General features: G+C 36.0%; 2 protein-coding genes across 21 annotated transcripts in view; one reads left to right on the top strand and one right to left on the bottom strand.

Moving 5' to 3' along the window:
- The window catches only part of glra3 (glycine receptor, alpha 3), a 154,400-nt gene that overhangs the window by 23,054 nt on the left and 117,526 nt on the right, over positions 1-13,820 (bottom strand). For 3 of the 9 annotated variants that reach the window (XM_051946337.1, XM_051946331.1, XM_051946339.1), the window contains exon 5: positions 11,075-11,157. The exons of the other annotated variants lie outside the window; for them this stretch is intronic. In XM_051946337.1, the coding sequence (XP_051802297.1) occupies positions 11,075-11,157 (83 nt within the window). The remainder of the gene's footprint in view (positions 1-11,074; positions 11,158-13,820) is intronic. 9 annotated transcript variants of the gene reach the window in all.
- The window catches only part of wdr17 (WD repeat domain 17), a 119,472-nt gene that overhangs the window by 80,457 nt on the left and 25,195 nt on the right, over positions 1-13,820 (top strand). The window lies entirely within an intron of this gene.

Raw genomic sequence — 13,820 nt, 5'->3', positions numbered from 1 at the left:
TCAGATTGTTTACCTCTGATTGTTTATTTCAGATTGTTTACCTCTGATTGTTTACCTCTGATTGTTTACCTCTGATTGTTTATTTCTGATTGTTTACCTCTGATTATTCACCTCTGATTGTTTACCTCTGTTTATTTCAGATTGTTTACCTCTGATTGTTTACCTCCGATTGTTTACCTCCGATTGTTTACCTCCGATTGTTTACCTCTGATTGTTTACCTCCGATTGTTTACCTCTGATTGTTTACCTCCGATTGTTTACCTCTGATTGTTTACCTCCGATTGTTTACCTCCGATTGTTTATTTCAGATTGTTTACCTCTGATTGTTTACCTCTGATTGTTTATTTCAGATTGTTTACCTCTGATTGTTTACCTCCGATTGTTTACCTCCGATTGTTTATTTCAGATTGTTTACCTCCGATTGTTTATTTCAGATTGTTCACCTCTGATTGTGTACCTCTGATTGTTTACCTCCGATTGTTCACCTCTGATTGTTCACCTCTGATTGTTTACCTCTGATTGTTTACCTCTGATCGTTTATTTCAGAATGTTTACCTCTGATTGTTTATTTCAGATTGTTTACCTCTGATTGTTTATTTCAGATTGTTTACCTCTGATTGTTTACCTCTGATTGTTTATTTCAGATTGTTTACCTCTGATTGTTCACCTGATTGTTTACCTCTGATTGTTTATTTCAGATTGTTTACCTCTGATTGTTTACCTCTGATTGTTTATTTCAGATTGTTTACCTCTGATTGTTCACCTGATTGTTTACCTCTGATTGTTTATTTCAGATTGTTTACCTCTGATTGTTTACCTCTGATTGTTTATTTCAGATTGTTTACCTCTGATTGTTCACCTCTGATTGTTTATCTCTGATTGTTTACCTCTGATTGTTTATTTCAGATCGTTCACCTCTGATTGTTTATTTCAGATTGTTCACCTCTGATTGTTTACCTCTGATTGTTTACCTCTGATTGTTTACCTCTGATTGTTTATTTCAGATTGTTTATTTCAGATTGTTTACCTCTGATTGTTTACCTCTGATTGTTTATTTCAGATCGTTTACTTCAGATCGTTTACCTCAGATCGTTTACCTCTGTTTATTTCAGATTGTTTACCTCTGATTCTTTACCTCTGATTGTTTACCTCTGATCGTTTATTTCAGATTGTTTACCTCTGATTGTTTACCTCAGATTGTTTATTTCAGATTGTTCACCTCTGATTGTTCACCTCTGATTGTTTATTTCAGATCGTTTACTTCAGATCGTTTACCTCAGATCGTTTACCTCAGATCGTTTATTTCAGATTGTTTACCTCTGATCATTTACCTCTGATTGTTTACCTCTGATCGTTTACCTCTGATTGTTCATTTCAGATCGTTTACTTCAGATCGTTTACCTCAGATCGTTTACCTCTGTTTATTTCAGATTGTTTACCTCTGATTCTTTACCTCTGATTGTTTACCTCTGATCGTTTATTTCAGATTGTTTACCTCTGATTGTTTACCTCTGATTGTTTATTTCAGATTGTTTACCTCTGATTGTTTACCTCTGATTGTTTATTTCAGATTGTTTACCTCTGATTGTTTACCTCTGATTGTTTACCTCTGATTGTTTATTTCAGATTGTTTACCTCTGATTGTTTATTTCAGATTGTTTACCTCTGATTGTTTATTTCTGATTGTTTACCTCTGATTGTTTACCTCTGATTGTTTATTTCAGATTGTTTACCTCTGATTGTTTACCTCTGATTGTTTACCTCTGATTGTTTATTTCAGATTGTTTACCTCTGATTGTTTATTTCAGATTGTTTACCTCTGATTGTTTATTTCTGATTGTTTACCTCTGATTGTTTACCTCTGATTGTTTATTTCAGATTGTTTACCTCTGATTGTTTACCTCTGATTGTTTACCTCTGATTGTTTATTTCAGATTGTTTACCTCTGATTGTTTATTTCAGATTGTTTACCTCTGATTGTTTATTTCAGATTGTTTATTTCAGATTGTTTATTTCAGATTGTTTACCTCTGATTGTTTACCTCTGATTGTTTACCTCTGATTGTTTATTTCTGATTGTTTACCTCTGATTATTCACCTCTGATTATTCACCTCTGATTATTCACCTCTGATTGTTTACCTCTGTTTATTTCAGATTGTTTACCTCTGATTGTTTACCTCCGATTGTTTACCTCCGATTGTTTACCTCCGATTGTTTACCTCCGATTGTTTATTTCAGATTGTTTATTTCAGATTGTTTACCTCTGATTGTTCACCTCTGATTGTTTACCTCTGATTGTTTACCTCTGATTGTTTATTTCAGATTGTTTACCTCTGATTGTTTATTTCAGATTGTTCACCTCTGATTGTTTACCTCTGATTGTTTACCTCCGATTGTTTATTTCAGATTGTTCACCTCTGATTGTTTACCTCTGATTGTTTACCTCCGATTGTTTATTTCAGATTGTTCACCTCTGATCGTTTACCTCAGATTGTTCACCTCTGATCGTTTATTTCAGATTGTTTACCTCTGATTGTTTACCTCTGATTGTTTATTTCAGATTGTTTACCTCTGATTGTTTATTTCAGATTGTTTACCTCTGATTGTTTATTTCAGATTGTTTACCTCTGATTGTTTACCTCTGTTTATTTCAGATTGTTTACCTCTGATTGTTTATTTCAGATTGTTTACCTCTGATTGTTTATTTCAGATTGTTTACCTCTGATTGTTTACTTCCGATTGTTTATTTCAGATTGTTCACCTCTGATCATTTACCTCTGATTGTTCACCTCTGATCGTTTATTTCAGATTGTTTACCTCTGATTGTTTACCTCTGATTGTTTATTTCAGATTGTTTACCTCTGATTGTTTATTTCAGATTGTTTACCTCTGATTGTTTATTTCAGATTGTTTACCTCTGATTGTTTATTTCAGATTGTTTACCTCTGATTGTTTACCTCTGATTGTTTATTTCAGATTGTTTACCTCTGATTGTTTACCTCTGATTGTTTATTTCAGATTGTTTACCTCTGATTGTTTATTTCAGATTGTTTACCTCTGATTGTTTACCTCTGATCGTTTATTTCTGATTGTTTACCTCTGATTATTCACCTCTGATTGTTTACCTCTGTTTATTTCAGATTGTTTACCTCTGATTGTTTACCTCCGATTGTTTACCTCTGATTGTTTACCTCCGATTGTTTACCTCTGATTGTTTACCTCCGATTGTTTACCTCCGATTGTTTACCTCCGATTGTTTACCTCTGATTGTTTACCTCCGATTGTTTACCTCCGATTGTTTATTTCAGATTGTTTACCTCCGATTGTTTACCTCTGATTGTTTATTTCTGATTGTTTACCTCTGATTGTTTACCTCCGATTGTTTACCTCTGATTGTTTACCTCTGATTGTTTACCTCTGATTGTTTACCTCTGATTGTTTACCTCTGATTGTTTACCTCCGATTGTTTATTTCAGATTGTTTACCTCCGATTGTTTATTTCAGATTGTTCACCTCTGATTGTTTACCTCTGATTGTTTACCTCCGATTGTTTATTTCAGATTGTTCACCTCTGATCGTTTATTTCAGATTGTTTACCTCTGATTGTTTATTTCAGATTGTTTACCTCTGATTGTTTACCTCTGATTGTTTATTTCAGATTGTTTACCTCTGATTGTTCACCTCTGATTGTTTACCTCTGATTGTTTATTTCAGATTGTTTACCTCTGATTGTTTACCTCTGATTGTTTATTTCAGATTGTTTACCTCTGATTGTTCACCTCTGATTGTTTACCTCTGATTGTTTATTTCAGATTGTTTACCTCTGATTGTTTACCTCTGATTGTTTATTTCAGATTGTTTACCTCTGATTGTTCACCTCTGATTGTTTATCTCTGATCGTTCACCTCTGATTGTTTATTTCAGATTGTTCACCTCTGATTGTTCACCTCTGATTGTTTATTTCAGATCGTTTACTTCAGATCGTTTACCTCAGATCGTTTACCTCAGATCGTTTATTTCAGATTGTTTACCTGTGATCGTTTACCTCTGATTGTTTACCTCTGATCGTTTATTTCAGATCGTTTACTTCAGATCGTTTACCTCAGATCGTTTACCTCTGTTTATTTCAGATTGTTTACCTCTGATTCTTTACCTCTGATTGTTTACCTCTGATTGTTTATTTCAGATTGTTTACCTCTGATTGTTTACCTCTGATTGTTTACCTCTGATCGTTTATTTCAGATTGTTTACCTCTGATTGTTTACCTCTGATTGTTTATTTCAGATTGTTTATTTCAGATTGTTTACCTCTGATTGTTTACCTCTGATTGTTTATTTCAGATCGTTTACTTCAGATCGTTTACCTCAGATCGTTTACCTCTGTTTATTTCAGATTGTTTACCTCTGATTCTTTACCTCTGATTGTTTACCTCTGATCGTTTATTTCAGATTGTTTACCTCTGATTGTTTACCTCAGATTGTTTATTTCAGATTGTTCACCTCTGATTGTTCACCTCTGATTGTTTATTTCAGATCGTTTACTTCAGATCGTTTACCTCAGATCGTTTACCTCAGATCGTTTATTTCAGATTGTTTACCTCTGATCGTTTACCTCTGATTGTTTACCTCTGATCGTTTACCTCTGATTGTTTATTTCAGATCGTTTACTTCAGATCGTTTACCTCAGATCGTTTACCTCTGTTTATTTCAGATTGTTTACCTCTGATTCTTTACCTCTGATTGTTTACCTCTGATTGTTTATTTCAGATTGTTTACCTCTGATTGTTTACCTCTGATTGTTTACCTCTGATCGTTTATTTCAGATTGTTTACCTCTGATTGTTTACCTCTGATTGTTTATTTCAGATTGTTTATTTCAGATTGTTTACCTCTGATTGTTTACCTCTGATTGTTTACCTCTGATTGTTTATTTCAGATCGTTTACTTCAGATCGTTTACCTCAGATCGTTTACCTCTGTTTATTTCAGATTGTTTACCTCTGATTCTTTACCTCTGATTGTTTACCTCTGATCGTTTATTTCAGATTGTTTACCTCTGATTGTTTACCTCTGATTGTTTACCTCCGATTGTTTACCTCCGATTGTTTATTTCAGATTGTTTACCTCCGATTGTTTATTTCAGATTGTTCACCTCTGATTGTGTACCTCTGATTGTTTACCTCCGATTGTTCACCTCTGATTGTTCACCTCTGATTGTTTACCTCTGATTGTTTACCTCTGATCGTTTATTTCAGAATGTTTACCTCTGATTGTTTATTTCAGATTGTTTACCTCTGATTGTTTATTTCAGATTGTTTACCTCTGATTGTTTACCTCTGATTGTTTATTTCAGATTGTTTACCTCTGATTGTTCACCTGATTGTTTACCTCTGATTGTTTATTTCAGATTGTTTACCTCTGATTGTTTACCTCTGATTGTTTATTTCAGATTGTTTACCTCTGATTGTTCACCTGATTGTTTACCTCTGATTGTTTATTTCAGATTGTTTACCTCTGATTGTTTACCTCTGATTGTTTATTTCAGATTGTTTACCTCTGATTGTTCATCTCTGATTGTTTACCTCTGATTGTTTATTTCAGATCGTTCACCTCTGATTGTTTATTTCAGATTGTTCACCTCTGATTGTTTACCTCTGATTGTTTACCTCTGATTGTTTATTTCAGATTGTTTATTTCAGATTGTTTACCTCTGATTGTTTACCTCTGATTGTTTATTTCAGATCGTTTACTTCAGATCGTTTACCTCAGATCGTTTACCTCTGTTTATTTCAGATTGTTTACCTCTGATTCTTTACCTCTGATTGTTTACCTCTGATCGTTTATTTCAGATTGTTTACCTCTGATTGTTTACCTCAGATTGTTTATTTCAGATTGTTCACCTCTGATTGTTCACCTCTGATTGTTTATTTCAGATCGTTTACTTCAGATCGTTTACCTCAGATCGTTTACCTCAGATCGTTTATTTCAGATTGTTTACCTCTGATCGTTTACCTCTGATTGTTTACCTCTGATCGTTTACCTCTGATTGTTCATTTCAGATCGTTTACTTCAGATCGTTTACCTCAGATCGTTTACCTCTGTTTATTTCAGATTGTTTACCTCTGATTCTTTACCTCTGATTGTTTACCTCTGATCGTTTATTTCAGATTGTTTACCTCTGATTGTTTACCTCTGATTGTTTATTTCAGATTGTTTACCTCTGATTGTTTACCTCTGATTGTTTATTTCAGATTGTTTACCTCTGATTGTTTACCTCTGATTGTTTACCTCTGATTGTTTATTTCAGATTGTTTACCTCTGATTGTTTATTTCAGATTGTTTACCTCTGATTGTTTATTTCTGATTGTTTACCTCTGATTGTTTACCTCTGATTGTTTATTTCAGATTGTTTACCTCTGATTGTTTACCTCTGATTGTTTACCTCTGATTGTTTATTTCAGATTGTTTACCTCTGATTGTTTATTTCAGATTGTTTACCTCTGATTGTTTATTTCAGATTGTTTACCTCTGATTGTTTATTTCAGATTGTTTATTTCAGATTGTTTATTTCAGATTGTTTACCTCTGATTGTTTACCTCTGATTGTTTACCTCTGATTGTTTATTTCTGATTGTTTACCTCTGATTATTCACCTCTGATTATTCACCTCTGATTATTCACCTCTGATTGTTTACCTCTGTTTATTTCAGATTGTTTACCTCTGATTGTTTACCTCCGATTGTTTACCTCCGATTGTTTACCTCCGATTGTTTACCTCCGATTGTTTATTTCAGATTGTTTATTTCAGATTGTTTACCTCTGATTGTTCACCTCTGATTGTTTACCTCTGATTGTTTACCTCTGATTGTTTATTTCAGATTGTTTACCTCTGATTGTTTATTTCAGATTGTTCACCTCTGATTGTTTACCTCTGATTGTTTACCTCCGATTGTTTATTTCAGATTGTTCACCTCTGATTGTTTACCTCTGATTGTTTACCTCCGATTGTTTATTTCAGATTGTTCACCTCTGATCGTTTACCTCAGATTGTTCACCTCTGATCGTTTATTTCAGATTGTTTACCTCTGATTGTTTACCTCTGATTGTTTATTTCAGATTGTTTACCTCTGATTGTTTATTTCAGATTGTTTACCTCTGATTGTTTACCTCTGTTTATTTCAGATTGTTTACCTCTGATTGTTTATTTCAGATTGTTTACCTCTGATTGTTTATTTCAGATTGTTTACCTCTGATTGTTTACTTCCGATTGTTTATTTCAGATTGTTCACCTCTGATCATTTACCTCTGATTGTTCACCTCTGATCGTTTATTTCAGATTGTTTACCTCTGATTGTTTACCTCTGATTGTTTATTTCAGATTGTTTACCTCTGATTGTTTATTTCAGATTGTTTACCTCTGATTGTTTATTTCAGATTGTTTACCTCTGATTGTTTACCTCTGATTGTTTATTTCAGATTGTTTACCTCTGATTGTTTACCTCTGATTGTTTATTTCAGATTGTTTACCTCTGATTGTTTATTTCAGATTGTTTACCTCTGATTGTTTACCTCTGATCGTTTATTTCTGATTGTTTACCTCTGATTATTCACCTCTGATTGTTTACCTCTGTTTATTTCAGATTGTTTACCTCTGATTGTTTACCTCCGATTGTTTACCTCCGATTGTTTACCTCCGATTGTTTACCTCCGATTGTTTACCTCCGATTGTTTACCTCTGATTGTTTACCTCCGATTGTTTACCTCTGATTGTTTACCTCCGATTGTTTACCTCCGATTGTTTATTTCAGATTGTTTACCTCCGATTGTTTACCTCTGATTGTTTATTTCTGATTGTTTACCTCTGATTGTTTACCTCCGATTGTTTACCTCTGATTGTTTACCTCTGATTGTTTACCTCTGATTGTTTACCTCTGATTGTTTACCTCTGATTGTTTACCTCTGATTGTTTACCTCTGATTGTTTACCTCCGATTGTTTATTTCAGATTGTTTACCTCCGATTGTTTATTTCAGATTGTTCACCTCTGATTGTTTACCTCTGATTGTTTACCTCCGATTGTTTATTTCAGATTGTTCACCTCTGATCGTTTATTTCAGATTGTTTACCTCTGATTGTTTATTTCAGATTGTTTACCTCTGATTGTTTATTTCAGATTGTTTACCTCTGATTGTTTACCTCTGATTGTTTATTTCAGATTGTTTACCTCTGATTGTTCACCTCTGATTGTTTACCTCTGATTGTTTATTTCAGATTGTTTACCTCTGATTGTTTACCTCTGATTGTTTATTTCAGATTGTTTACCTCTGATTGTTCACCTCTGATTGTTTATCTCTGATTGTTTACCTCTGATTGTTTATTTCAGATCGTTCACCTCTGATTGTTTATTTCAGATTGTTCACCTCTGATTGTTCACCTCTGATTGTTTATTTCAGATCGTTTACTTCAGATCGTTTACCTCAGATCGTTTACCTCAGATCGTTTATTTCAGATTGTTTACCTGTGATCGTTTACCTCTGATTGTTTACCTCTGATCGTTTATTTCAGATCGTTTACTTCAGATCGTTTACCTCAGATCGTTTACCTCTGTTTATTTCAGATTGTTTACCTCTGATTCTTTACCTCTGATTGTTTACCTCTGATTGTTTATTTCAGATTGTTTACCTCTGATTGTTTACCTCTGATTGTTTACCTCTGATCGTTTATTTCAGATTGTTTACCTCTGATTGTTTACCTCTGATTGTTTATTTCAGATTGTTTATTTCAGATTGTTTATTTCAGATTGTTTACCTCTGATTGTTTATTTCAGATCGTTTACTTCAGATCGTTTACCTCAGATCGTTTACCTCTGTTTATTTCAGATTGTTTACCTCTGATTCTTTACCTCTGATTGTTTACCTCTGATCGTTTATTTCAGATTGTTTACCTCTGATTGTTTACCTCAGATTGTTTATTTCAGATTGTTCACCTCTGATTGTTCACCTCTGATTGTTTATTTCAGATCGTTTACTTCAGATCGTTTACCTCAGATCGTTTACCTCAGATCGTTTATTTCAGATTGTTTACCTCTGATCGTTTACCTCTGATTGTTTACCTCTGATCGTTTACCTCTGATTGTTTATTTCAGATCGTTTACTTCAGATCGTTTACCTCAGATCGTTTACCTCTGTTTATTTCAGATTGTTTACCTCTGATTCTTTACCTCTGATTGTTTACCTCTGATTGTTTATTTCAGATTGTTTACCTCTGATTGTTTACCTCTGATTGTTTACCTCTGATCGTTTATTTCAGATTGTTTACCTCTGATTGTTTACCTCTGATTGTTTATTTCAGATTGTTTATTTCAGATTGTTTACCTCTGATTGTTTACCTCTGATTGTTTACCTCTGATTGTTTATTTCAGATCGTTTACTTCAGATCGTTTACCTCAGATCGTTTACCTCTGTTTATTTCAGATTGTTTACCTCTGATTCTTTACCTCTGATTGTTTACCTCTGATCGTTTATTTCAGATTGTTTACCTCTGATTGTTTACCTCTGATTGTTTATTTCAGATTGTTTACCTCTGATTGTTTACCTCTGATTGTTTACCTCTGATTGTTTACCTCTGATTGTTTACCTCTGATTGTTTACCTCTGATTGTTTACCTCTGATTGTTTACCTCTGATTGTTTACTTCAGATTGTTTACTTCAGATTGTTTACCTCTGATTGTTTACTTCAGATTGTTTACCTCTGATTGTTTACTTCAGATTGTTTACCTCTGATTGTTTATTTCAGATTGTTTACCTCTGATTGTTTATTTCAGATTGTTTACCTCTGATTGTTTATTTCAGATTGTTTACCTCTGATTGTTTATTTCAGATTGTTTACCTCTGATTGTTTACCTCTGATTGTTTATTTCAGATTGTTTACCTCTGATTGTTTACCTCGGTCCAGCAGCATCAGGGCAGTGTTCTAAATCACTTCCTGTTGGCAGCGTTAAGCTCCGTCCTGCACAGGTGGAGGAGTCCATGTTGAACTGGCGTGCAGAGTTTAAGCCGCCGTGTTTGCAGAGACAGATCCAGGCGGACGCGTGGAAAATACGTTTCCACACGCGGCACGAAGCTGCTGAATAATGAACCGGAGCAGGACGAGGCCGGTGGAGCGAGGGCTGAGCCGTGTTCACTTATTAATCTACAAACTGACAGCGCTGAACATTCATTCTGCACCAGGTAAAAGCTGCTTCTCCTGGATCTGAGCAGCTCCTATAAAACTACCATGAATAATAAACGGCGTGGCTGCAGGTGAGCCGGGCTGCACAGGTGTCACATTAACCCTCCTCAGGGGTTTCTTTCATATTTTTGACCTTCTCCACCAGATTTACTCCGTAAACTTCATGAAGACGCCTTTTTCCTCCACCAGGGCTGTAATTATCATTTCATGGATGATTAGTTTATCCAACAGAAAACGGTGAAAACATGGAGCAAGACGCTTAAGTTTTGTTTTGTTTACGACCCAAAGATACTCAGGAGCAAGAAAATGTTCACATTAAAGAAGCAGCAATCAGAGAATTTTAAGCAAATCATCTTATTTTTATTTTATATTATTTATCTAACCTTAATGTATTATATTAAATTATATTTGTGATTTATCTGATATCATTTTATTTTATTTATTACTACTGACTTTTTTGTTTCTGAATCACTTCCATCATTAGAGTTTGATTTTTTGCCAGGACCTCATTCATGCATCACAGCGCTCCAGGAGCTGTTTTAACCCGACTTCTCGGTGGTTTTGCTCCAATATGGCAGAAGATAACGATTACCGGTGATGTTCCAGTAACACAGAAGATCAGCAGGATCAGATTTAATTCTGATTTTGGCTGACATCCAGTCCACACAGTGTCTTAAGTTACGTCTTTATCCCAGAATTTCTACATGATTCAGAACAATCGGTCTGAATCCCTCCTCAGTACGACACCTTGAACAGCTCTCGCCTGGATAAAGGAGCTTCATACATCAAACCCAGATGTGGCTGACAGCTGGATTAAAGTTTTATCTGTGAGGGTGAACTGATACTCACAACTCTCCAGCTGCATGATGCAGGTCTGAACATCCATCGGGAAGTTCTTCAGATCCATGGGACACGACAGAGTTAACGTTAACCTGAGAGCAAAGACAGAAGTGATCAGGAATGGAGTAAAACCTCATTTCTTCAAGTCTGCATTTTAGGTCTTTGTTAGATACATTAAAGGTCTTCTGGAAACATAACTAAATCTGCTGTGTCAAAAACATACAAACAGAAATGTTAATATTTGGATAAATTGGTCCGTTTCACCTCAGTTGGGTTCTCCAAAGTAGTTTAAATCAATCCCCTGGACTTTAAGAAAGTTCCTTGAAGACGTTTCACCTCTCATCCAAGAGGCTTCTTCAGTTCTGGTGGTGGTTGGTGTTGCCTCAGCTGTTAAAACTCTGTGAGGTGTGTTCAGGGCTAGTTCTGTCCTGGGCTGCCCCCTTCATCCTGTGGAGGTGGTGGGAGACAGGAGGATGATGACAAAGCTGTTGTCTATCATGGAGGACACCTCCCCCCCCTGCAGGAAACAGTAAGATCACTGGGCAGCTCCTTCAGTGACAGACTGCTTCACCCGCGGTGTCTAAAGGAGAGATACCGCAGCTCCTTCCTTCCTGCTGCAGTCACACTTTACAATCAAGCTCCCAGTAGTTTCTGTTCACCCATTTACTAATTGTGCAATAAAAAATGTAAATAATGACGCTGTGCAATTTCAAAAGTCTTGCTGTAAGTACTGCTTCTTTTCTTTTCTTCTTCTGAAGAAAATATTCTTATATACATATGCATTGTGTGCTTTGTGCGCTGCACTCTCTCTTTTATCCAATGTCCTATTGCTGCTGTACAATGTAAATTTCCCCACTGTGGGATTAATAAAGGTTTAATCTATCTATCTATCTATCTTATTTCAACAACCAATACCAAGACTCATCAGACTAACTGACTGACTCTTGGTATCGGTCGTTGGAATAACAGCCCTGGACACACCTCACAGAGGTTTAAAAGCTGAGGCAACACCAACCACCACCAGAACTGAAGAAGCCTCTTGGATGAGAGGGGAAACGTCTTCAAGTCCAGTGGATTGATTTAAACTACTTTGGATAACCATGACCTGGATGAATGAGAACCTACACAGACTCAGTTGGGTTCTTCTGGTTTAAATCTTCTGTTTATCTTCGACTCCTCTGGACACTCAACCTGCTGTAAAGCATGGAGGTGGCAGTATCATTGTACTATCAATTTAACTGACTCAAGTCTGAGTCAGAAACACGACAAATTTAGTTGTCTTTCTCTCTCAGACTTGTTTCTTCATCAGTCCACAGGTTCTTGATGGGTCTAAGTCAGGACTTTGGGGAAACCAGTCTAGAACCTTCATTTCAACCATTTCTGACATCAGACCATGTCTGATGTGTGTTTGGGTTCATTGTCTGGTTGAAACATCCAACTGTGTCCAAGATCAACCTTCTGCTGATGGTTTTAGGTTTTCCTGAAGAACGTGGAGGTGATCCTCCTCCTTCATTATTCCATTTACTTTGTGTAAAGCTCCAGTTCCACAGAGCATGATACTGCCACCACCATGCTGTATGGTAGGTTTGATGTTTTTGGGGTTTAAAAAAGACCTGCCCAAGACAGTCTGAAACAAGTCCTAAACCAATCCTAAAAAGTTCTAGAAAGGTCTAAAACCAGGACGAAATCAAATCTAAACCAGTCCAAAAACTATTCAGAACCAGTCAGAATACAGTCTGAGACCAGTCCTAAAAAAGTCAAAACCAGCACAGAGTTGGGACCAAAACCAAACCTAAACTACTCCTAAAAAAGTCCAAGACAGTCCTAAACCAGTCCTCATCCAGGACCAGATCCAGAGTAAAATAAATCCTAAACCAACTTTAAATCACATCCAGAACCAGGAGAACCAAGACTGGAACCAGACATAAACCAGTCCCAATAAAGTCCAGAACCAGTCCAACATCCTGTCTGAAACAGTCCAGAAGCTCTTATAGAAACCCCAGAGCATGATACTGCCACCTCCATGCTTGGTGGTAGGTTGGGTGTTCTTGGGGTTAAAGGAGAACCTTCAGTTTTTCTTCCATCTGACCACAGAACTTTGCTCCAGAAGCTCTTGTCTTTGTCCATGTGATCAGTGGAGCTTTAAGGTTCTGCTTCTAGAGGAAGAACTTCCTTCTTCATGGATCCTCTGGAACTCTGTAGACACTGACAGCTGTGTTCCAGCAGCTTCTCCTACATCCAGACCTGCTTTCCGATGGTTCCTGGTTGACTCTTGACCATCCTGACCAGTCGTCTCTCAGCAGCAGGTGATAGTTTGAGTTTTCTTCCTGATGGTGTCAGCAACACAACTGGACCATGAAGATGATTCTGGATCTGAAGCTGCTTTCAAATGGCTCCAAGTGACTTTCTGACTTCTTCTAGTGGATGATTTTCTTCTTCAGATCTTTGATGAGCTCCTCAGATTTTCTCCCTCTAGTGTTTGAGTCTAATGAGTGGATCTAATGGTTCTGTTTAAACTGGATCAGAGGAGTCAGCAGCTGTAGTCGACTGGAATCACTCAGGAGAAGTTAAGAGTTCATAGAACAAAGAAATTAGATTAAAATAGAGTTCCCTCAACCCAAACTAATAATCAAAGTTGATGTTTGTATATTTTTGACCCAGAAGACCTTTAATAAAATCAATGAAAGAACCAAAATATAGGATTGTTTTTAGCGACAAAGATTTGTGTGTTTCAAAGATCCCAAAAAATGAAGAG

This window comes from Acanthochromis polyacanthus, chromosome 3, assembly GCF_021347895.1.
Source record: "Acanthochromis polyacanthus isolate Apoly-LR-REF ecotype Palm Island chromosome 3, KAUST_Apoly_ChrSc, whole genome shotgun sequence".
Lineage (NCBI taxonomy): Eukaryota > Metazoa > Chordata > Actinopteri > Pomacentridae > Acanthochromis > Acanthochromis polyacanthus.
Note: the sequence above shows the minus strand (reverse complement) of the source record. Positions and strands in the feature narration are given on the sequence as shown.